Source organism: Perognathus longimembris, chromosome 28, assembly GCF_023159225.1.
Source record: "Perognathus longimembris pacificus isolate PPM17 chromosome 28, ASM2315922v1, whole genome shotgun sequence".
Taxonomy (NCBI): Eukaryota; Metazoa; Chordata; class Mammalia; order Rodentia; family Heteromyidae; genus Perognathus; species Perognathus longimembris.
Window position 1 is genome coordinate 5,060,487 of NC_063188.1, and position 23,636 is coordinate 5,084,122.

At 37.9% G+C, this 23,636-nt stretch overlaps 1 protein-coding gene across 7 annotated transcripts in view; it reads right to left on the reverse strand.

Annotated features, from left to right (window-relative positions):
- Positions 1-9,828: 9,828 nt before the first annotated feature.
- Positions 9,829-23,636, reverse strand: part of Fmr1 (fragile X messenger ribonucleoprotein 1) — a 41,075-nt gene continuing 27,267 nt past the window's right edge. Inside the window, exons 10-17 of one of the 7 annotated variants that reach the window (XM_048335770.1) lie at positions 23,232-23,341; positions 22,172-22,306; positions 21,585-21,647; positions 19,162-19,248; positions 16,673-16,868; positions 15,055-15,162; positions 14,511-14,593; positions 9,829-12,208 (exon numbers count right to left, since the gene is read on the reverse strand). In XM_048335770.1, the coding sequence (XP_048191727.1) occupies positions 12,098-12,208; positions 14,511-14,593; positions 15,055-15,162; positions 16,673-16,868; positions 19,162-19,248; positions 21,585-21,647; positions 22,172-22,306; positions 23,232-23,341 (893 nt within the window). In that variant the 3' untranslated portion in view covers positions 9,829-12,097. Of the gene's footprint in view, positions 12,209-14,510; positions 14,594-15,054; positions 15,978-16,672; positions 16,869-19,161; positions 19,249-21,584; positions 21,648-22,171; positions 22,307-23,231; positions 23,342-23,636 lie in introns of those variants that run through there. The other 6 variants (XM_048335766.1, XM_048335767.1, XM_048335769.1 and 3 more) reach the window with 6 other exon arrangements.

Genomic DNA, 23,636 nt, shown 5'->3' on the forward strand with positions numbered 1-23,636 from the left:
TCTTTGTCATCTGTATCTCCCTCTTTCCCCAACTGACTATTTATTGACACTTGACTCAGCAGAAAATTTGAAGTAATATCTAGCAGTACCATACTCTAGCCTCTGTCTCCACTTTAGGTTACATTTAGGAAATTGTGTCTTCTCTGGGGTCCCTCGAGGATAGGCATTGATCTCCCTAATTTAAATCTCTTAGCTCAAAGTGACCTACCTCCAGACCTTGATCATAAAGTGACACAGGCTGTTCTGTCTTATTTGGCCCTCATTGTTTCAGAAAGCCTCCAAGTTTCTTGCATACAGATAGGACATTGAAAGCCTTCTAGGTTTCCCAGGTATTCATTCTTATTTCAATGGAAATTTGAAATGGAGGAATAATATTTTAACCTGCTTTCAAACCTCCAGATTTAAAAAAATATATTGTCAAAGTGCTGTACAGAGGGGTTACAGTTTCATATGTGAGGCAGTGTATACATTTCTTATCCAAGTTGTTTACCTCCTCCCTCATTTTTCCCTGCCTTACCCCCTCCCCATTGCCTTCCTCCCAATGAGTTGTGCAGTTGGTTTACAGCATATAGTTTTGTAAGTATTGCTGTTACATAGGTTTGTCTTTCTATCCTTTGTCTCTTTCCCTTCCCTAGTTCCAATACATGTACACATGATATCCAGGGTACCCAAATCAGTTACAGTGATATCAGGGGTAAAACCACTGGAAAGAGAGGAAGTAATACACTAGTGAAAAAAAGAAAGGCTTATGTGCGATGGGGTGAAGGTGATTCTCTGAGAAGTATGAGAAAGATTTTTTTGTAAGGGGTTATGTGGAAGAGAAAAACTAAGTGGATAATTGAGGAATTAATAGGCTTACCAGATAAGAGCCAGTCAAGGTGGTGTATGCATGTAATCCCAACACTCGAAGGCTAAGGCAGAAAGATTCTGGGTTTGAGACCAGTATGAATTATAGCAAGACTGTATCAAACAAACAAAGAACCCAAAAGTAAAAAAATGATAAATGCAAAGATAGGATGGGAAACCCTGAGAGAAAGGAAGGCATTTGTAAGTAACCTGAGAGACATTAGGACTTTGTAACACGATGTGAGGAAGGGGAGCATCGCAAAATGAAGTGGCTGAAGGAGAAATTTTAGTTGTGAAAAGGCTGCTAGTAAGCTAATATTAGAGGTGGAAAGTTGAGACTTGGTAGAGGTCAGTAATTTACAGATTAGGGAAGGAAGATATAATGATTAGGGAAGGTGAGGGCAATCAGTGTTCTGTGGAAAGGAAGGCCTTTCAGAGAAGAGCTACAAATGACTGAAATGCTAATCAAAAACTTCCCCAAAAGAAAAAGTATAGAAGACAGCTTCACTTGCAATTTCTACCACACATTCAAAGCACAACTAACATCAATCCTTTTCAAACATTTTTAGTGTATGTTCGTTGTATAATGTGTGGGTTTGTTATGAAAATTTCCTTACATATATATAATATACTCAGCTGATATCGTCCCCTTCTAAAAGTATTTATCACCACACAGTTGTTTGTGGGCTTATCCGGTATGAATATTGTCTGCCTCTCAGGAAGATCTAAGAGACTAAATCTTGATCTATTTCTATTCCTGGCAATTGTAGTTTTTCTCATTAATACTTTGGCTTTTTGCTCTGCATCTACACCCTGGTCCTGAGACTTTTGTTACTGTTACTTCCCTGTCTGCATTTTTTCTTGTCTTAAGATTTTCTTGTCTAAGTTATTTTGAAGTTTTATCTTAGATAACTTAAATGGAATGAAACATTCTGTAACTGTTAAGATTAATGTAAAACCACAAAAATATGCAAAAGTTTTCTTTAAAATCCCAAACAACAGTTCCAAAACAGAGGGTTTAAGGGATCACAAGCTTCTACCTCCCAGTGACAAGCATCTGGGTCACTATGGCCTCAATTAATCAAATATGTCTGTTTTGTAAATATGATTACAAATTCAGAGTAATAGTTGAAGGCTTGTTGGACACCTAAGACCTTTTGGAGACTCTTCTGAACAGCATCATTGGCTCTAATAACAACTCCACATCCAATTATCCTTTTTTCAAAAAATCTTTCACGACAGAGAAAATTTGTTAATTTATGAGGGTAGTAGTAACATGGTAACAATGCCAAATATACCACAAAACTACAGCATTAGTAGCATTAGTGAATGAAGATGGAAAAACCTCAACAAAACAGTAGAAAATTGAATAGAATAGTAAATTAAAATGAGTATTTAGTATGACAAAGTACTATTTATCATAGGGATGCAAAAGTGGTTCAAAAGAAGGAAATAGATACAGTATAACGAGGGAAGAGGGAAAATCACAAATCAATATAGAAAAACTATTTGACACAATATAATAACCCTGCTATGGTCATAATTCATGAAACTGGAAGTACTAGGAATATTCTTCAACATAGGAAAGAGTACGAATGAAAAACTAGTAACATCATAGTAATGATGCAAATCTGAAAGTATTCCCCTTATAAGGGTGGCAAACATTACTGTACCAAGTGTCATTTGAATATCCATAATGTCATTAAGAGCCATACAAAATTATCAATACAGGGAGATATGCGTGTCTTGTCTTACATCAAATTGTTTTGCAGGTCTTATTATGTACTTCTTCTGGCCACTTTAAGACTAGAAAGGCCTTAGTTTCATCACTGTTATTCAACTTTGTAGAAGATGTTCTAGCCGGAAAAAATAAGCAACAACTAAAGATATTCATGTATTGTTAAGTATGACCTCAAAAACACAAGTTGTCAAAAACAAAACAGGAAAGCTGGAGACTATATTTATAAAAGTCATAAAACTGAAAAACAGTTATATTAAAAAGAATTTTTTGTTTGGCCCGTACCACTGCTTGCTTTTGTATCCTGGTGGCCTACCGTTTCTGCAAAAGAAACAGGCCTACTTTTTGCTAATGAGAGATGGAATATGTTGTACTTCCCTCCCTAGGCTGGCTTCAAACTAGTCGTCCAGACATGTGGGTTCTATGTGGGTATGGTTGCAGGGAGGAAAAGCTTTTGTATAAGATCGTACACGTGAAATTGCAGAGTAGAGGTATGGAGAGCCAGGAGGTTGTAAGCGCAGGGAGAACATGAGGCTTTGAGCAACAACCAGTATAGCTGCAGCCAGCTGGTTAGATACAGAAGTGGCCATGGTTAGGATAGCCAATGTCGCTAGTATAGGCAAAAGCAGGAGAGGGGAGGAGCAAGTGTCAACTAAGAAGGCTATGACTGCTGGGTAGAGGGCACAAGGGCAAATAAGGAGACCAGTGGGGCACGTGGCAATGGCGGGTTTCAAATGCTCTTTAGGTTTTGCATGTGGCAAGAGTAAAAGGCAGTGGCTAGTCACCACTTGCTCATTTGCTCCGCCCATTCCCCAAGGCTGCCCCGCCTCTTACTTCCCTCGCGCTCCTCCTTTCCGAGTTTCCCCTTCCGGTCCCTGTGATGCCCCTCCCTCATGCCCCTCCCACTTCCGTTAACGTCTCCCATCCCCGTCACCCGTATCCCACTTACCTGGCATGTCCGCCACTTTCTTCACGCAGCGTCCCCACGCCAGATGCTGCCCCTCCCTCCTCAGTCCTCTCCCACTTCCGCAGTACCTCTTCTACCTTGGCCACACCTCCTCACTTCCTGCCCTTCCGTTCACCATGTTACCCACTTCCGGCATACCTCGTGCTCCTCCGCCACTCCTTCACTTCCGGTGCGAAGCTCTCCCATGTCCTCCGCACTTGTCCGACTTCCGTGACACCTCCTCCTCTCGTCAACCCCCTCCGGCAGCCCCTTCACCCCCGACCCCCCGAAATCCTTGCCAGTGCTCTTATGTCACTAGAATATTCCTCCACGGTCGCTTCAATCCCTGTCCCTCCCATACTTCCCCACCCCCGCACACCAGCCGTCGTCCTCCCTCACTTCACCCACGCCCCGCGGCCCACGCCCACCCCAGCGGCTGCTGACCCCTGCCCACTTCCCCGATCACGGCCCCAACGGTGCCGGCGCCCACTCACCAGCATGGAGGATATAAGCGACCACGAGTACCGTCCACGTCAACAGCATGAGCAGGCCGAAGAGCTTGTAGCTCCACATGGCCGCCAGTGTCTGGCGTAGCTCCCACCAGAAGCCGCCCACATGGGCTAGCCTGCCAGGCTGTGGCAGCGCTGCCATGTGAGCTGCGTAGTGCGGATTGACGAGCAAGCGCCTCGAATAGGAGCCAGTGGCACGGTCGTCGCCGCTGTGCCCGCCCTCACTGCTTAAGAGTCTCAAGCGAGCACTGCGCACCAGCCTGCCTCGAAAGCTAGGCCTCCCGTGAGGAGACCTAGTCCCAGCAGGCATGGTGCCCTGGGACCGTTTTGCTGAGTCACAGCCTCGCTCTGAGACTGTATAACACACAAACTCTCGTGTGAACTAAAGCCCTCGCGAGATCTGAGTATGAGCCCATCCCACTAACATCGTAGGCTTAGTCTCATTCCACAGGCCCACCTGTTTTGAATTCCTTCTACAATGCCCCACGCTCGCTCGACCCAACAGGTTTGCACTTTGTCCTTGGCAAATGTACAAGAAATGATTGTGACTGCAGGATTGCACAGCCCACCACACAGGGCAGAGAAGCGCCATGACACCTGCAACCCGTCACACCTGAATAGGATCTTATCCTAGTGTTATCTTACCCTTGCAGATCCACACGTTTTCCTTCTTTCTATGATGCTACCTCACTGAAGACCTTTACAATTGTATTTCACAAAGAAATGATGGTACAGGCTTACATCTCTACATAGCATATTGTCCAAGCAGATTAAAATTTTCAAGTTACTACTTGCAATTGTGACAAATGACAGGTTAGATTGTGCTTTCTAGTGACAAGATAGACAGTCAGAAGATGCAACATTACCAAGTCTAAAACAAGTGCACAAAAATCTCTTAACTCATGCATAACGTCATTCCACCAAGAACCTTAATATTATAGCTACCAAATATAGAAAATGACTATTTCTCCAGATACCACACAATCACCCTGACGGCTCAGAAGATAAAGCTGCAACACACAAATTATGGCTTTATAAAATAAATGGACCATTTTCTTTGGATTTTTCGGGGTTTTTCCACTTCTCTGTGAAGTTGCATACAATTTAAAAACACCTCTTAAATTATGATAAAATATCTATCACAAACTGCTTTGATTTGTAATGTGGTTCGTTGTCTTCTTTGTATTCTCCATTTTTCCTTACCATTTTTATAAAATCTTACTATTTATTGTTTTCTTTCTTTTTTTTTTTTTTTTTTGTTTTTTGGCCAGTCCTGGGCCTTGGACTCAGGGCCTGAGCACTGTCCCTGGCTTCTTCCCGCTCAAGGCTAGCACTCTGCAACTTGAGCCACAGCGCCCCCTCTGGCCATTTTCCACATATGTGGTGCTGGGGAATCGAACCGAGAACTTCATGTGTAGGAGGCAAGCATCTTGCCACTAGGCCATATTCCCAGCCCTATTTATTGCTTTTCTTATTGTATCACTTCAAATTCTTCCTGGCTCCCGATTCCTTGCATTCTGAGACCCCAGATTCCCACATCTTCACTGTGCTAGTCACACCATTTGGAGTATGCTCCTGCTCTGCTCATATATACATATATACTTTTTCCACAAAGGCATTTCTACATCGGAAGGTATGGAATGACCTGGGATGGCACCTTCCAAATTCTGGTGTCTCCTCAATGTCTGTTAATACACAAATTTATCTGGGCATCCAACGATTTATGAGATGCAAGGCCGCTGGCAGACAGGAGGTGGGGTGGCTACTGAGAAAAAGGTACAAGAAAGATAAAAGCATCTAGGAACAATGTTGATGCTCTTTCACAGTACAAAGAACATAAAATCCATGAAGGAAAGGACAAGAGCTGGCTCTGTTTCTGACCCTTTGTCACCCTCACCCTAACCCGAAGCTAGTGGCTAGGACTAGACCTTACACTGTGCCCTGAGACCACAAATGCAGCCCACAAGAGGTCACAAAGGCAGCTCAAAAGACCCCATATCAATCCCCCAACCACTGATACTGCGTAAGACTAAATAAAAAACTGTGCCCGGTGGAGACCATATAATGTCATGGAGACAAATCTGAGGAACCAGTCATTTTATCTAACCTTGCACTGTGAGAATGTTTGCTGCGTGCATGTATGCTTGGTGTTGTCTTTTGTTTTCCTCATCTGGGTTATTACGTGAATTGATCTGTGATTTCTTAGGGTTTTAGCTACCTTAAAACCATCTCCACTGTTGTCTCTGCCATTAGGGCCCATGACATTTTGGAAGCTGGGGCCATCAGGACTGGCCTGGGATATTCATTGCATGTCCGAGGAGTGAGGCAGGGCAGTACCCTGGCCCATGAGGTCCAGCAATACAAATACTTTTACTGTGTTTCCCTGAGAGACTACCATTACAATTGTCCTTGTTGAGGTGTCTGTGGAGGCAGTTGGACTGCACAAAGATCTTGTAGCACAGAGCCACAGATCTATGGGGACTCTAGAACTACATGGAAGCTATAATTGGATGCAAAAAGTATGAGTGAATGGTGAGTATGGAAAAAACCTGATGCCAGCAGAAAAGTGGTTTGTGTGTTTTCCTTATCTTGTGTCTACTCAGACACAGGATTTGTGACATTCCAGTGATCCTGTCACAAGATAGGATGTGCCTATGTGTACTTACCTTACTGCTTCCTGATGTCCTTTTAACTGCCCCTTGGAATATGCCCTTTGATTTTCAACAAGTTCCCTAAACAAACGTACTTTCTGACCCATTACAAGCAGAGGATGGAGGAGATTCTGTAGTTTAATCTGTCAATTGAATTCAATCCTCACCTCTCATGGTGCTGTTTATTTATATGGATATTGTGGTGTGGATGGAGGAATACGCAGTGATCCATATGTATGCTCATATGGTTCTGCAGGTCATGGTTGTAAGTGAAATGTCCTACACTACTGGCCATTTCTGGCATAGGTACGGTCTCTTGCCTCTGCTTCCTCACATGTACCTTGTGCTTATCCTACTGGGTAATAGCGCTTCTCCCCCATGTCTGTGCAGGTAGTTTAACGGTGCCCTGAATAATCTTGCAGATGGGGCACTCATGAAAGTCCTTGGTGCAGAACTCTCCTTTCTACAACCAGGGCAGGTACATATTGTCTTTCTATGAACTACTGTCATAATTAGAGGGGTTGGCCCATGACATCCTTGTCATCCAACTGACTCCTCCTTATTATCACCTAATAGTAAGGCCTCTTCTAGATGCACTGATGATACCATCTGCTTCATGTATTGGTTGATTGTCAGCAGAATCACACTGACCATTCTTACACATCCTTGATGGATAAAGAGCCGGGCATGTTGCCTGGCTTGTGGGAGGGGATGCCTCAGATGTGAAGTTACCAATTTCTCCCTGGCCTAGCCCAACTGGTTGTCATCATACCACTACTACATGCTCAGGGTGCAGGCCATGGAACTACAGGATTGTTTGCCATGATGCATTTCAGTCATATTTGCTATCCTCTTTCTCCCTTTTGGAATGGGAACATTTACCCTATATGTATGCTGGATGTATGTAACTTGCTGTTCAATTTAGCCTCACAGCCAGGAGTGCACCTTGAGTCTCACAATCTCAACTTGGGCTTTTAAAAATGAGGTTAGAACTGTAAATACTGTGGGGACTTTTCAAGATGGGCCAAATGAATTCTTTTTCATGAGACAAACATAAGCTTGTGATGAGCCATGGATGAAATCTTATGGTTTAAAAAAACTGTTTGGGTGTAAAGGACAAAGAATTGACTTATGATGGTTAATCTTGAGTGTAAACATGACTGGAAGTAACTAGGACATTAGTGAAAGACCTGTGAGTGTTTCAGTAACAGGATTTTTTAGAGAGGCCTAGGAGGAGAAAGACACATCTCAAATGTAAGAGCAACATCCCAGTGTTGCAGTGGTCTAGATGGAAATGAGGAAAAAGTTTCACTAGTTCAGGTATTCTTTCTCTGCTTCTGGCTGCCATGATGTAACCTGCTCTGCTTGGCCACACTCTTAATCATGACAGAGTGAAACTTTTGAAATTGTGACTTAAAATAAATTATTCCAACATTGATTCCTCTCAAGTATATTTGATGGCAATAAAAAGTCAACTAAAACTGCATATAGGAAATTAGGAAGCTAGAGATCCTTGAACATTCAGTTTTGAGGCTTAGTATTTAATTAACTGAAGCAAAATGAAATTTTTGAATTCTTTTTTTTTTACACTCTTACCACAAACATAAAAGTCCTTATGAAGAACAAAAATGCTTATCACAGGCATCCAAATTTCAGAAGGGAAACATGCCATTTAGGATAATTTAACAGGTTAGATCCATAGGTATCCACCAGTATAGAGTCCAAAAGACACGATACTAGAAACCACTGGGATTCTAACATGATCAGATGAGAGAAATGTCTTTTAATGAGCCAAATTGACTATTAAGCTGGCCACCAACAACATGCAGTTCCTGTGCCCTGGTGAAAACCATGAAACTACCTACTGTTGAACTGTGTTCAGCTACACAAAACCAATAACATGCTGGAGTGAAAATCTAGAACACCTGAAAACACAAAGCATTTTTCTGAAAGACAGACTAAAAATGAAAATTAAAAAAAATGCATCAATGTAGGATACTTCCTTGAATTTTTCCAGGTCCTAACAATGGATGAACTATGAAAATGTTATGTCTTGCCCGGGTGCTGCTGGCTCACGCCTGTAATCCTAGCTACTCAGAAGGTGGAAATCTGAGAATCAAGTTCAAAGTCAGCCTGGGCAGGAAAGTGGATGAGACTTTTATCTTCAATTAACCACCAAAAAACCTGAAGTGGAGCTGTGGCTCAAGCGGTAGAGCACTAACCTTGAGCTTAACAGCTCAGGGACAGCACCTAGACCCAGAGTTCAAGCCCCACACCTGCCAAAAAAAGAAAATGTTGTCTCAATCCTTATCTACTTTTTTCAAAATTGTAGGCTGAGGAGCGGGAAATAGGGCCTAGTGGTAAAGTGTTTGACTTGTATACATGAAGCCCTGGGTTCGATTCCTCAGCACCACATATATAGAAAACAGCCAGAAGTGGCGCTGTGGCTCAAGTGGCAGAGTGCTAGCCTTGAGCAAAAAGAAGCCAGGGACAGTGCTCAAGCCCTGAGTCCAAGGCCCAGGACTGGCAACAAAAACAAAATTGAAGGCTGTGCTAGACTTTTCTGAAGTGAACACAACAGCCAATTCCCATACTCTAAATTGTATTAGAGGTAGACATCATAAGTTGGGAACTTAAGGAAGTTGTGATCCTCCTGCCTCCACTTCCCAAGCAGTTGGGATTGGTGTTTACAACCATGCCCAGTAAATACTGTTTAATATGGTTTAGTTGCATCTTTATTTTTCTACTTGTCGAAGTTGAACTCAGGGCCTAGGCACTGTCACTGAGCTGCTTTTGCTCAAGGCTAGCACTCTACCACTTGAGCCACAGCGCCACTTCCACCTTATTCTGTGTATGTGGTGCTGAGGAATTGAAACCCAGCGCTTCATGCATGCTAGGCAAGCACTCTACCACTAAGCCACATTCCCAGTCCCAGCGGCATCTCATGTACTGAAATTTTGTAACCAAGAACATGCAAGAGAATTTTCAGATAGGTTCATCTGCCTTTTAAGGGCACATAAAGGTCATTTGCAATCTCACACTTGCTTTGTGTGACAAATATCCCCCCACAGAAATCATTTTTGTCATTATTATAGAAATTCAAAACCAGGAGTAAACGTGTCAGACTAAGGTTTTGTGTTTTCATAAGTGCAACTTTTTAATAAAAATTTACATCTAGATAAACAATCTTCAGATTTTTGAAACTTTAATAAGATTTTAAAAACATCATGACTTTGAACTGAAAAACATACACATTTGCACACAAATATTGTAATATGAATCAACTCCAACTCCATTTGAAAACATGTGAATCAAATTACAGTTTTAGAAGTTAGTAATTCACATTTAAGCAAGTTAGCGCCTTGCTGAATCCAGCCTTTGTAAAAAAGAGACTTAGTGCATATTGTAATGGTACAGTGTATTTTTGTACCACATTGTTGTTTTTTTCACTTTATTATTAAACAAAATTAATTCCTCGAAAGTTGGTAGATAATGATGGTAGATAACGGCTAACTTCCTATATGTGAAATTTCCAATGGTAACAGTTACATTTTGTAACAGAACAACTCATGATTTCTTCTCCTATCTTAAAGTTTAAAAAGCAATCATTGTAAGGATTGCATCAACATCAATTTAGCAGAGGAAGATCAAACTTTATTAAAACTGCTTGCATACAAAATATATTGCACTATAACCAAACAAATGTCAACATAAAATCCAATCTGTTGTCGCTAGTATGTACAGAGAATATTGCCCAAGAGCAGTTACATTACAAGGTCATTCTACCTTGGTTAATTATCTACAGTATTTTAAAACCAAACAGCTTACAGATGATGCTGTGTGCAAGGTACCAATTTCTGTTTTCAAATACTATACATTCCCAGAATAAATAACTAGAAATCAACATTAATGTTTGGCAATACTTTTTAAATGACTTTGTTAATGTTTGTGAAATCATGTGCAGTTTGTTGCCTTTTTATATGCTTATTTGTATGCAAGGAAAAGTAACTGTAAAATGAAAATGAAAGAAACAAACTCACAAAATACAGAACTTCAGTTTGTACGGCTCTGTACAGATTCAGTGGTACCCCTACTTGGAGTTATTTTTTAAGAAAAATATAACATCTTAGGAGTGAAGATCTTTCACATATTTTTCCTCAGTAATTTTTTTCATTAAAAAAAGCTCAAAAACAAAACCAAAATCACATCAAAACTAAAAACTGGAAAAAAAAAAGTATTACTGTTAATTGAGCCTAGTATGCTTTTCAATTCTGCGTATACATTAGACTTTATAATTAAAAGTTAACAAAACATTTAACCTGCTTCCAATGTTTCTCAGACAAAGTACCTGTACTTCACAGGGTTATTATGTATACATGAAAACAACTTTCCTATCTCCCCAAAATAAGCTTGATCTTAAACTATGAAAAAGTTCACAAAATTTGAGGAGGACGAAATAAAAATGGTTCTAAGTTAAAATTGGTCATCAGGCCAAAGAGCAGGCATATCCCACTAACTTTCAACTAGGAACATTTGTTCCAAGCTGAAGACATGTTAGCCTCTCTCAAATGAAAAAAGTTATTTCTTCTTCTGTCTATACAGAAAAATTACACATCCCTTTCAATAACACTATTTGTCAAACTTCAGTGCAACAAAACAAAAACAGAAAAACAAGTCCTATTCTTTACTGCCTAACCTGATGTTTATGTAAGGAAAAAAATATGGAGAGCATGCATTCTATAAAGTTCTAATGTTCGACAGGGTTTGCTACATCTTTTAACATTTAGTGTTTCCAACTTATCTTCCCTGAACTCTGCATCCAAATATAATATTCCTACCTGCCAAGATATAAAAAAGGCACAGATCATACAACTTTTTTTTTGCTAATGAAAATGACAAATGTCACATCACACACATTTCAGGGTCCACTAAAATAATGGAAAAGTGGACCAAAACATAAACTGACACAGGACACGAAATGACACGCATTTCATGGAGACTTCTATATGAGATTGAAAACCGAAGTCTAGTATGATTCCTATAAATGCTATTTTTTTGAGAAAAACTAAAACATCCTGGTGAGTTTATCACTCAATGCAGGAAAAATGGTCCAAATGAATAAAGGACATTACTGCTCAGTACTTTGAAGAGTATAATTAAAATCCTGCCCTGAAGTACTAAGTATACTTAAAAGCAATGTTTCAATTTGAAGATCATTTTGTGCAAGTTTGAAAGATTGTTGCATAATTATGGCCAATATCAAAAAATAAATTCTTAGCATAATTTGTGTTCATTTCATGCCCTGTGCCATCTTGCCTACTATTTGTCTTTGGCCTAACAAAGTTTTCTAATATGGAATAAGAATTACGGAAATGGTATAGGAAATATAACTTGGGAATTATGCAGTTTAGGGTACTCCATTCACGAGTGGTTGCTGACCATCCACATTGTCTGGCTTTTCCTTCTTCTGGTTTCGATCTTTACCTGGGCGCAGCCGATTACCTTCACTGGAGGTATTCTGTAAATATTTTAAGGTGGATACTCATTATTGCATTCAACTCAGATCACACCAGATCCTAATCATAAACGGTAAATGGCCTGACAAAAAATAAATGTATCCTTTGCATAAAAGGAGAAGTGGAATTGAGAATAGAAGAAATCTAAGAAATTGAGGTAGTAGAGGCTCTTTATTTGATTTACAAATTTAAGACCTTTTGAACTGAAACACACTGGTCATCATACTACAAAGTTAGAGAAAAATTGGCAATCTTACAGTGTCTTCTAAGCAAAATAAGAGAAATAAATACTTAAAATGAATTACTATCATAGTATAGGCCTTATCTATAGTGTGTCGATATACATGTCGCTATTTACGTATGTACAATACATACACATATGCATATAAATACACATGCACATATGTAACACTGTATCTCATGCTAACACTATAGTTCAGAAATGGTTTCTTCTTTTTTTTAACTATCTGTAGTTACTCACAGGACTCACAGGAGACATAACGTATTTTGACTTTATTAGGATGAAAACTCAACTCATCTATTAGCCTTCATTTTACACCTTCATATTTATCATAGGCATAACTATGTGTCTTTATACCAAGATTTGCCATTGTAGTCGTGTAGAAAAATAAATTTTGCTTTCTAGTCGCTTGTACTTCCCTAACATATTTAAAATGATCATATAACTTAAAACAGCTTGAAGAAAAAATGGCATGGGAACTTTGGCAGACACTAATTTGTAGATGAGCTAGTTCCCTAATAATGCCTAAAGGTTACTGTAATTTAATCAGAGAATATTCTAAGTGTTACTTAACATATTTTAAGTTCCTGTGGTCAAGACTACTAACAGAAGAGAGATACTGACCAATGAAACTAAGAGTGTAATAATTAAAAATATGATGTGCTTCAGGTATAAATGCTGAAAACATCCCCAAATGGCTGACCATTCAAAGAACTTTAGTGGCAGGTCTAGATACATGTTTCAAAATCTGGCTGTCAAGGATTCAGTATATTAATTTCTATGTTTATATTCTCAAGGAAAACATAGTATTTTTATTCACTTTCTCACTAAAATATAACTTAAAAATGGTCATTTTGCAAAATTTATGATATTATGTCAGTGAGATTACAAAACTGGTAAGTGTAAGTGATATACTTGGCCAATATTTTCATTTAGGTCTAAGTCCTGGTCAGCAACTAAATACTGCCAAAAGCTAATACTGAGAGCTGCTATAAAGTCCTGGGGCTTGGACTCAGGGCCTGAGCACTGTCCCTGGCTTCTTTTTGCTCAAGGCTAGCACTCTGCCACTTGAGCCACAGCGCCCCTTCTGGCCATTTTCTGTATATGTGGTGCTGGGAACTTGAACCCAGGGCCTCATGTATACGAGGCAAGCACCCTTGCCATTAGGCCATATCCCCAGCCCCTGCTATAAAGTTTGAAGAATATTCTATAACATACCTTTTGTATTAAAATTTCTCTCACTAACCATCAGGACTAGTTCCAAACTAAGCCCCAGTCAGAAAGGAACTCTTAGCTACTTGGTTAAAGAAGTAAGAGTTAAGAGTTACCAATGAAGAAGAGAACATGGGTAGAAGAGAATTAGACACCAGGGTTTGAATATCACTGCACCATATGCTAGCTACAAATATGTGGGCAAATGACCACAACTTCAGTCTATTCACCTATAACATAGACAATTAAATTACTCACTTAAGTGGGCTGCCATAAGATTGGGGTAGATAAAATATACACAAAGCACTTAGTTGTCTGGATGTGCTCACAGAGTAACTGAAAATTAGTTAACAATGTGCTTAGCACTGGCAAAAGCCACTTGAGAAGGGATCGTCAGAATAGGTTCTGTCAGTAATAAACAGCTGAATGACTGGATATGGACACGAGTCACACATCACAAGCTCGTATTAATTACGAGTGAGAGACATACCTACTTTTCCTTACTTTCTCCTATCACTACAATTGAAAGTAGAAAGGACCTATAGGACTTACTCAGGTCTCTTTGGTCTATTTCAGAATATTTCTTTTCTTGGGAGAATTAATTGTGAGTCCACTAATGTGGTTTTTCAACCATAGTATGGCTGTTGAAATATTTATAAATGCTGCATACTCTCTAGAGAAATCCACTTATTGTATACTCAACACAAGGGCCAACATGACCCACAGGTGTGACACTGAAGGAAAATCTCATCTGTCAAATTTACAAACATGCTTAAACATACAGATAAACTAATAAGTCTTAGGTTGCCATGTAAAACAATTTAGATATACGAAAGCACATTTAGTCTTACCTGAAGGGATCCATCAGCTGTTCTTCCTTTAGCCTCTCTTGGATTACGCTGACGATTATCAGTTCGGGAGTGATCGTCGTTTCCTACATATTTTTTAAATGTTCAACAATTAGAGACTCCAGTAAACTTAGTGGAAATTCTGCATTCTTACATCTACCAGGTTGATCATAGGTACCAGGTTGAGCATAGGAACTAAAATGTAGCCTACTAATTCCAATATTACATTATAATTTCTAATCCATCATTCTACCAAGCAATGGAAAAATATTATTTATCAACCGGTCAGTTTGGGTTAACAATCAGACACTGGTTAGAATCTCCAAATAAGATGAACTAGTCACTGATCTTTATTCATATATTCTACATAAACCACAAGAAAGCTAACTAATACTGTTATTACAATCAACGCTGATTCCTTCCAGTGCCAATCAGCACAAAACAGGATGTTAATACATAATTCCATTGCCAGGTTTTTTTTCTTTGATGGAACATCAGACAGTTGTTAAAAATCACCTTTATTTCTCAATAATGAAAATCACTGTACCTTTGAAGCCTCCTCCTCGTCCTCTTCCTCCTTGTCCTCTTCCTCCCCCTCCACGCCGCCGTCCGTCTCCTCTGCGCAGGAAGCTCTCTCTCTCTTCCTCTGTTGGAGCTAATGACCAATCACTGAGTTCATCTCTGTGGTCAGATTCTGTTTCAGAAGCATTTGATGCTTCAGAATTAGTTCCTATCGAGAGTTAAAAGTTATATACCATTGTCTGACTTTAAAAAGTTAATAGAAGCTTCCAGAGACGAAGTTTCAGGGGTAATACAATACTCTTTCCCATTTTGAAGCCCATCGGAGACTATCATGTTCTATTTTGTAAAACAAGTAATTTCAAGTTCAAACTGAAGGGTTCTGTTTTTATCAGCTACCTAAATTCAAACCTGCACGTGCCACATCTTTAAATAGCTGTGTTCTTTTAAACATCTGTGCTCTCTGGATAAAAAGTTGTCTACAAGAATTAAATGCAATTTTTTGATAAAACTTCTATAAAAGAGAGCATTTAAAAAAGATTTTGCTTGGGGTTAGAAGGGAATGTGCTCATTTTGATCACTTGTGAAAGGGTGGCAAGAAGGCCACCATGGCATCTGCCTGAGGGAAGGGTCTCTGTCAGATTATCCCCAGTGAAGGGGAATATGCATGGACTGATGCATGGTTCACAATCTGCCCTCCCACTCCCACTGGAATAATTCGTAATTTAATAAAAGACTGCTATAAAAACTCATTATGCCTAAATGGATTAAAGACATAGGGGATGGGAGTGGAGGAAAAGAACTCCACAGTAAGGTGGAACTTCCTTGATAAATCAACAGATTTTTGGGGAGAGGGGTTAGGGGTTAGGTTCAAGGTTGGCCTTAGGAGGATGTTTCTTCCCCCACTCCAGTATATCAACTCTACTACCTCTCTCTCTTCCTCTGTTGGAGCTAATGACCAATTATAGCTTCACCATTATAGCTTCATTCCTGTGGATCTTGAAGGCTTTTCCATCTTAAAGAGTTCCTTTTTAAAATGCAAATATTTGTGAGATGGATTATACCTTATACCATCATTAGCAAGTTACACAGTAGTTACACAGTTGAGCAAGAAAGACAGTAGGCACTGGTAGTTGGGACTGGGTTCACTGAAAGGTACTGTGAGAGAAGAAGCATGGATGGAGGGTTGGGAAAGCAAAGGGAAACTTTGCCTAATTTTAGACTGTGCCAAGGGCTGACTTTGGCCATGCCTCTAAAATCATCTCATGAGCAACAGGATGCAGACCCCTGATTAACACAGTCCATCTGGCAAGTATGACCAGCAAATGTCTGACAAAAATGAGCCACAGTACACAGATGAAAAGATTTGGCTATATATACAGTAATAAAACCAGAAGGTCTTAGGTCATCAACACACAAGGGCTTATACAGATTTATCCCCAAATCAGAACATGAACAGAACTCACAACTGTGTCATTATCAGGTTTTTTACTCTGTATGTTTCTTGAATCACAATTTGACCCATTGTCAGTTGGAAACCATGTAGTGAGAAATTGTTATAATGGAGTTTTAGTGAATACCAGAAATAAGCAGCTATTAAATCTAGGAACAGATAAAAGTTACTGAGTAAAATGCTTAGTTTGTACCTGAAGTATATCCAGGACCGCGTCTGCCGTGCCCCCTATTTCTGTAAGGTCTACTACCTCGACCCATTCCTTGACCATCATCAGTCACATAGCCTTTTTCCTTATCTGTACGATTTGGTGGTGGTCTAGAACTAGCTCCAATCTGTCGCAACTGCTCATCAATTTGTAATCTCTCCAAACGCAACTGGTCTACTTCCTATTTAAAATATACAAGATAAGAGTAAAAATAATTTGACATTTTACTTAATAATCTTTCTCCTTTTCATCAGATAAAAAAGTATACTGGAACTATTTCAATTTCAACTCTAAATTTACAGTAAACACTGCTAACACAGAATTATCAGTATCGTGGTCTCCTTAAAAAGAAACTAGTATAGATACTAGTTATTATTGTCCAAAATTAAAGATATGCTTGTTTGGGGACTTCTTAGTGATAGGATACTGAACAAAAGAATATTAAAATATATAAATACACATAAGTGATATTCATGATTTAATCAACTGTTAAAAATCACATATTGTAAATGATCTTAACAAAAATGGATTTGCCAGTTAATAGCTTAACTCACAAGTACTGAGACTGGGCCGTCTTTTGTGTTAAAAGAACATATGCCATCTTTGGATGTGATTACATGATTGAGGAAAAAATATTTTCCATAAATTGAAACTGTTGATATCCTTTATATGAAGAGGGATAATAACTCTTTAGAACCTAACCAAAATAACTATGTCTTGTATAATACTTTGGAAACCTCTTAAAACCTACAACTCTGCTAAACAAGTATGAGTATAATTCACTTAAACAAAAGATACATCAGATCAGAATCTACTAACATACCGGTATCTTCCTTATAGAGAGTGCTTCCAATAAGTTAGGTTCTATAAAACCCAGATGAAACTACTATTTAACTCATCTTTTCAATTAGTCCATGAACACCTCATTTTCTAGCTACAGAGAATCAGAACTGTAACTATAGAGTGGATGTCTCAAAAGAGGTCATCATAGAGACTGTATAAATGAAAAATCATTGGAGAAGCTCCCGAAAATCTAGGTTTCTAAACTTTCAGAACATATCGTAGTATCTGGAAAACAATAGATTAAAAGTTCCAAGGTGAGTTTCATCTGTGCTCTGAACCAGAATCTATAAACAGACAACAGCAGCCCAGTGAGTGGCTTCCTCCAAAGGCATAATAATAGTTCATGAAATGAACTATAAAGATTTTGCAAAACAGAATGCAATACCAGGGCTGTTCTACTAAGGCAAAGTAACCACTTTTCAGTTAGAGATGCAAGGGAAGATCTAGTGATGGAAAGAATGTCAATAAAACAGCTCCTGATAACCAAATAAAATATTCAACAGTGAAGAATAAAGCAAAAGATGAGAGAAGGTAACATTAGTCAAAAGACCAGAGATGTGACACAATATAACCTTAACTGCTGAGGTCACCATAATTACTTAAGCTAACAATATAAAGAAAAATGCATGGAACATGTTACACATGAAACACACTGTTAAATAAAAATAAATAAGCAAATCAAATATCCTATCCATGCAAGCCTTGCTAGATGAAACCTTGCCACTTTTAATTAACTAAACATTGTGAAGAATAAATGAATTTCCCAATTACTACACTTCTTTCTTCCTTTCACTCTTACTCACATATAATTAGAATAATTTTATTTTTTAGCGAAAGGAAAAAAATCTTATGCTATAAAACCAAGCCAGATTGCTTAGTATTCAGCTACACTATAGTATGCAGCTACATTGTAGTTTTAATAAATATAAATACAAAGAAGCAAATTATAAAAATTAAACAGTAAGATTCTATTTTACTAAAAATAATAAGACATTTTGGCAAAAAGAAATTTCAAAAAGACTCCAGTCTATAAAGTCACTTGTCTAAAGTCACATATCTAGTTACAGAAGTATTACTGAAGCTTATTATTGCTATCTAGTGCTCTTTCCACATCTTATAGCCTCCTTGTTCTTATATATAGCTTGCAAGCTAGGAGGCAAAATCATACAAGTACTAAAGAAAACAATTTTTTTGAATGATGGAGTATAGAAAAAATATGGAGGGCAAACACTGAATCACAATACTTCATGGAACGCTAGGATTACCCTGTGACATGACATAAAAGGGACAACAAAGGCAAGTATTACAGACACAAAATTGAGCCTAAGAAAAAAATCTACAATAATAGCTAGAAATAAACGAAGAGACTATGTACAGGATTACACATACTGAGATTAAGTATTTAGCCATGAATTAGTGGAAACACAGGAATTCATTGAGAATTTACTAGTCTCCAAATTTATAATGAAAAAGTTTTGTTTTCAGGAGTGATATAAGCTGAATAAAGTATCTTTTTATGATCATTTACAGGGTCATACATTGTTATGCATTGACTAGAATGAATAGTAACTAATGAAAAGTCAGTCTTTATATTTTAGCACATAAGAATTAGAAAGTCTTCTTCTTCTCACCTTTAAGTAGTTCAGATGATAATCCAAAAGGACAGTGGCATTAGCGATGCTGTCTTTTGTTCCCACAAAAACAAATGGTACCATGCCCTGAAAAAGAAATTGCAACAATGAGCCCAAAAATGTTTGTGATGATTAATTTCACAAAACAAATGATTAAATCCCTAGCACAGAATCTGTGAACAATAGTTATACAAATGTCTGTTGAAAATATAAATCCATACGTGAAAAAACAAGTAGTTGGTATATTCTAATGTGAATAAGTACAGGTCAATACAACACCAAGTTTTTTTTTTTGGTGCTAGTCGTGGATTTGAATTAGGGGCCTGTGCACTGTCCAGTGGCTTTATCTGCTGATGCACTAACATTTGAGCCATGGTTCCACTTCCGGCTTTTTGAGTGGTCAATTGGAGATAAGTCTAATGGACTTTCCTTCTGGTTTTGAAGCACAAACCTTAGCGTTCAGCCTCCTGAGTAGCTAGGATTATAGGCATAAGTCACCAGACTGCCTTGCTCTCATCACATTATAGTTTAAAGAACACCATTAAATGCCAAAATCACAAAAATATTGAAATCATACAAGATTTACCATGAGATGCATAAACAAAATGAATACTTGAAAATAATCCAATGCATTTATTCCAAGTTGTACCTAAATCAAAATCTTTAGAAAAATCATTCAAAACTACATACAGGAGACAAAAAAGTTAATATGATATAAATAAAACGCTAACAAGAAGAATTTGGATGAATAAAAATGTGGTAGGTAATTTGTATGACCAAAAGCTGGATATTTCCATGAGCATAAAGTTTATCAAGACTATATACATTCTAATAACACATTCAAAAAAGTGTTCTATCTTCTATGCATACCACTTTAGTATACTAAAGAATATATTCTTAAATGACATAATGTACAAATCTGCACACTCTTAGCCCATCAGTATAAATGAGGGGGAAAAAAATCACAAGCAGAAAGGAGGCCCAGCCATAGTTAAATTAAATTTGAGAATAGTCCACTATTTGCTACTGGAAAAATATGCATAGTTATTAATAATCACCAACTAATCCAAGTTATTATGGTAGCTTTGATGTGGATACATTATAATCACTAGGCAAAGTGTAAAAAGTGTGAAGAGCCAAAAAACTGTTCCTTGAGCAAAGTATCTCTCTCGCACAGATTATCCACTTGGTAGGAGTGGCTACCATTGGGCTGCTTCTGTTTGCTTACATTTAATGGCTGGTACAAGTTTTGGTTTTTCCCTATACATGAACATAAGTACAGATGGAGAATGAAACAACAATTAGAAAGTACTGCTTACACACTGCCCTTCATCCAGTAGGGGAGGCGCTGCCCCCTATTACTTACTAAGGACAACCTGAAGAATCAGGTACCACAAAACCCATAGACTTCATATAGATTTTTTGCTGCACCAATACATAAAGTATCGAAATAATGAAGACTATAAATAAAACTTTGTCTGAAAATACTACTTTAGGCTATTCTACTTCTTCCCTAACTTTGTTACAAAGCTGGTGGCCCATATTATTTCACAAAATATGATGTGACAGAATGCTACACTTCTCCAAATAATCACCAAACGAAGTCTTCAAAGCCTGTATTACAGATTCAGCTAAACTGACTGCAGAAAATCATTTAAAGACATTTTCACTTAGAGCACGTTTAAACTGGTGGAGTAACTAAGGGACAGTCTAATTAAAGCCTCTTGTCAGAAGACCTGAATCAATTCCAATTAAGAAAGGAGAAAACAGAAACAGAATGTTGCCTTCAATTCATCTACTAGAAAAAAAGTGGTTCCTTATTCTAGGATAAGAGCTGAGCTGCTCAGCAGAATATTATCCCATCTATTCGCAGCTATGGTTCTCTGTAAAACAGTATTTTTGGTTTTAATCTCCTCTGAGTCATAACATCTTTCTCATACAGTTTTCAAAGACCAAGGAGGGGACCCTCTACAAGTATTATAACTGTGTGCATAGTGGAGTAGTGAGTGAGAGGGGAGAGGACCTGTGGCAAATACACAATGAAAATTTCACAAGGAATAAGGTCAAAATGAGGTGGCAAATGAGACAGAAAGAGTGCTTCAGAGGTAAACTCAGTGAGATTTTTAGTGCATATGTCTAGAAGCATCAGGATATAATTAATGTTCAGAGAGTTCCAAATAGTTTAGTGTAGCTCAAGTTTCTCTAGCATACAAGGGGAAAGACTGGTAAGACATGATACTTGTTCAAGCTTTTTAAGTGGTTTGAAGGCATTTGAGATTTATCCCAGGGCAATGGATCTAAATAGCCACAAACACTCCTTCAACAGTCCACAACTTTGATGCTCATTCGCAGTCTTTCTTAACAAGGGGAATAAACATTGAAATATAAACTTAAAATGTATTTTTCAAGGAATATTTTCCTACCTGCCAAGCCTTGAGTTCAGGTTTCTGGGATTCCCCTGCTACAATTGATGAAACCACTAACACCTAAAGCAGTATAAGGAATGCAAGTGATGTCGTTAACTATAACAAATGATACACAGAAGCCTGAACGCAGGACTTTCATTGTAGGGCTTCTAAACCCATTTCTAATTTGTTAGGTTAGTTCAAATAGTGAAAACTAGTTTCTAAAAATGTTTTTCTTTTATTATTAGTGTATACTATTATACAAAATATTGGGATTTTGAGTAATTAATGTACTAGCAGAAAGTATATTTTGACCTACAGCACCCTACAAAATTTAAGAAAATACAGCATAAGAAAAGAAAAAGTCTACCCTCAGCAGGAACAGGGAACCCCATTATTCTAATAGCAAAGGATTTGTCACTGTGAACAAATTGAAAAATATGTATCACTTTGGTTTCTAGTTTCTTATAAGCTACCAATCAGATCTGTAAAGAACAGAACATGAGTAGCCTATCAGTCTAACCAGAGAAAAGACTCGAAATACCAACTGTAACATCTGAGTTGAAGAAATTTTATTGTAATTAAGAGTAAATAAATACTCTTACCCTTTGTACTTTTGTGCTGTTAGGCTGAGAAAAATGGGCACTGTTTTCCTTTAAATCTAAATGTTTTTTTTCTTCAGAGGAATTAGGTCCAACCCTTGAATTACTGGAAGGTAGGGAATTTGGTGGCATTATTTCCTGGATAAGAAAATAAAAGAACACAAAACATAGAAGTTTACAAAAGGACCAATTTGGGCTGTAGCTATGTTAGCTTACACAGTAGATTGACTAGGAAGTGCAAAACCCTAAGTTCAAACCCCAGTAATGTCCCTAATCCTCAACTAGAAAGCACCAATTTTGAGACTTTTTAACAACTCCATTATTCCATCAATTGACAAAACTAATGAATCCAAAAATTATGCAATAAAAGCCCAAACGGTTTAATTTCAGATAAAAACACCTTTCACAAAATACTAAACAATATATGAAAATGACATTTTGGAGGGATATCATTTTTTTGAAAGACATCATCTTAAGAACAGTATTGCATAGAATGGTATGATCTCAATCCCCTCATATCATATAAGTACCGCGACGGTTGCTACCATAAAACATAACAGAAAGATAAAATTACATATTATAAAATTTTAGGATGAGAACATGGGGGAAAGTGATGCTTATTAGAAAAAAATTTAAAGTGCAGAGAATAAACATACATGCAACATAATTCTCAGTAAAAATATGAACAGTAGAAAGGCAGAAAGCTTAAGTTAATGTTCTAATTTTGTCTTTGTCAGCAACATTAACATTTGAAAAGTGCTTTGCAAACAAAACAGTTAGCAAACTTACAACTAGCCCATTTTAAGATCACAAAGACTTAACAGGTTAAAAGTCACTAATCCAAAACCACAGCATCAGAACAGATACAGTAGAGTGTCTATTATTAAACCACAAATAATAGTAAGTCATGTCTGATACATATGCACAAAGCTCTGGGTTGTATTCCCAGCACTACAGCATAAAAAAAAGAGGTTCTCCATTAACCTAGTGTGTATTTCTGCTTCTAAGTCAACGTGTCAAATGAAACAATAGAAAATTTTATTAGACAAACCCCATAACATACCTCTTCTTGAGGGACATTTTTCTCATTTTCTGCCTCAATCCTCACCCTCACAACTCCTGACTTGTCCACAATTTCCTGAATGAGTTTTCCATTTTTTCCTATTACTTTACCTAAGAAATGAATAATTCATATTTGGTTTTAAAAACATATCCCTCAAACAGTGTAAGCAAACCTCGATTACTGTAAACTATAATAACACACACACATACACACAGTGAACTGTATAAAATTCAAAACAAAAACTCTTCATTAGTGTATGTGACGTGAATTGGTAAAGTTGAATTTTTAAGGCAGAGAAAGCATATCATACTATATTAAGAGGGTATACTGAGGGTATACTTGCTGGTACTGTGGTATTTATCATGCTGAGAAGTTCTACAAAATGAATTAAGGAGCATAGATAAC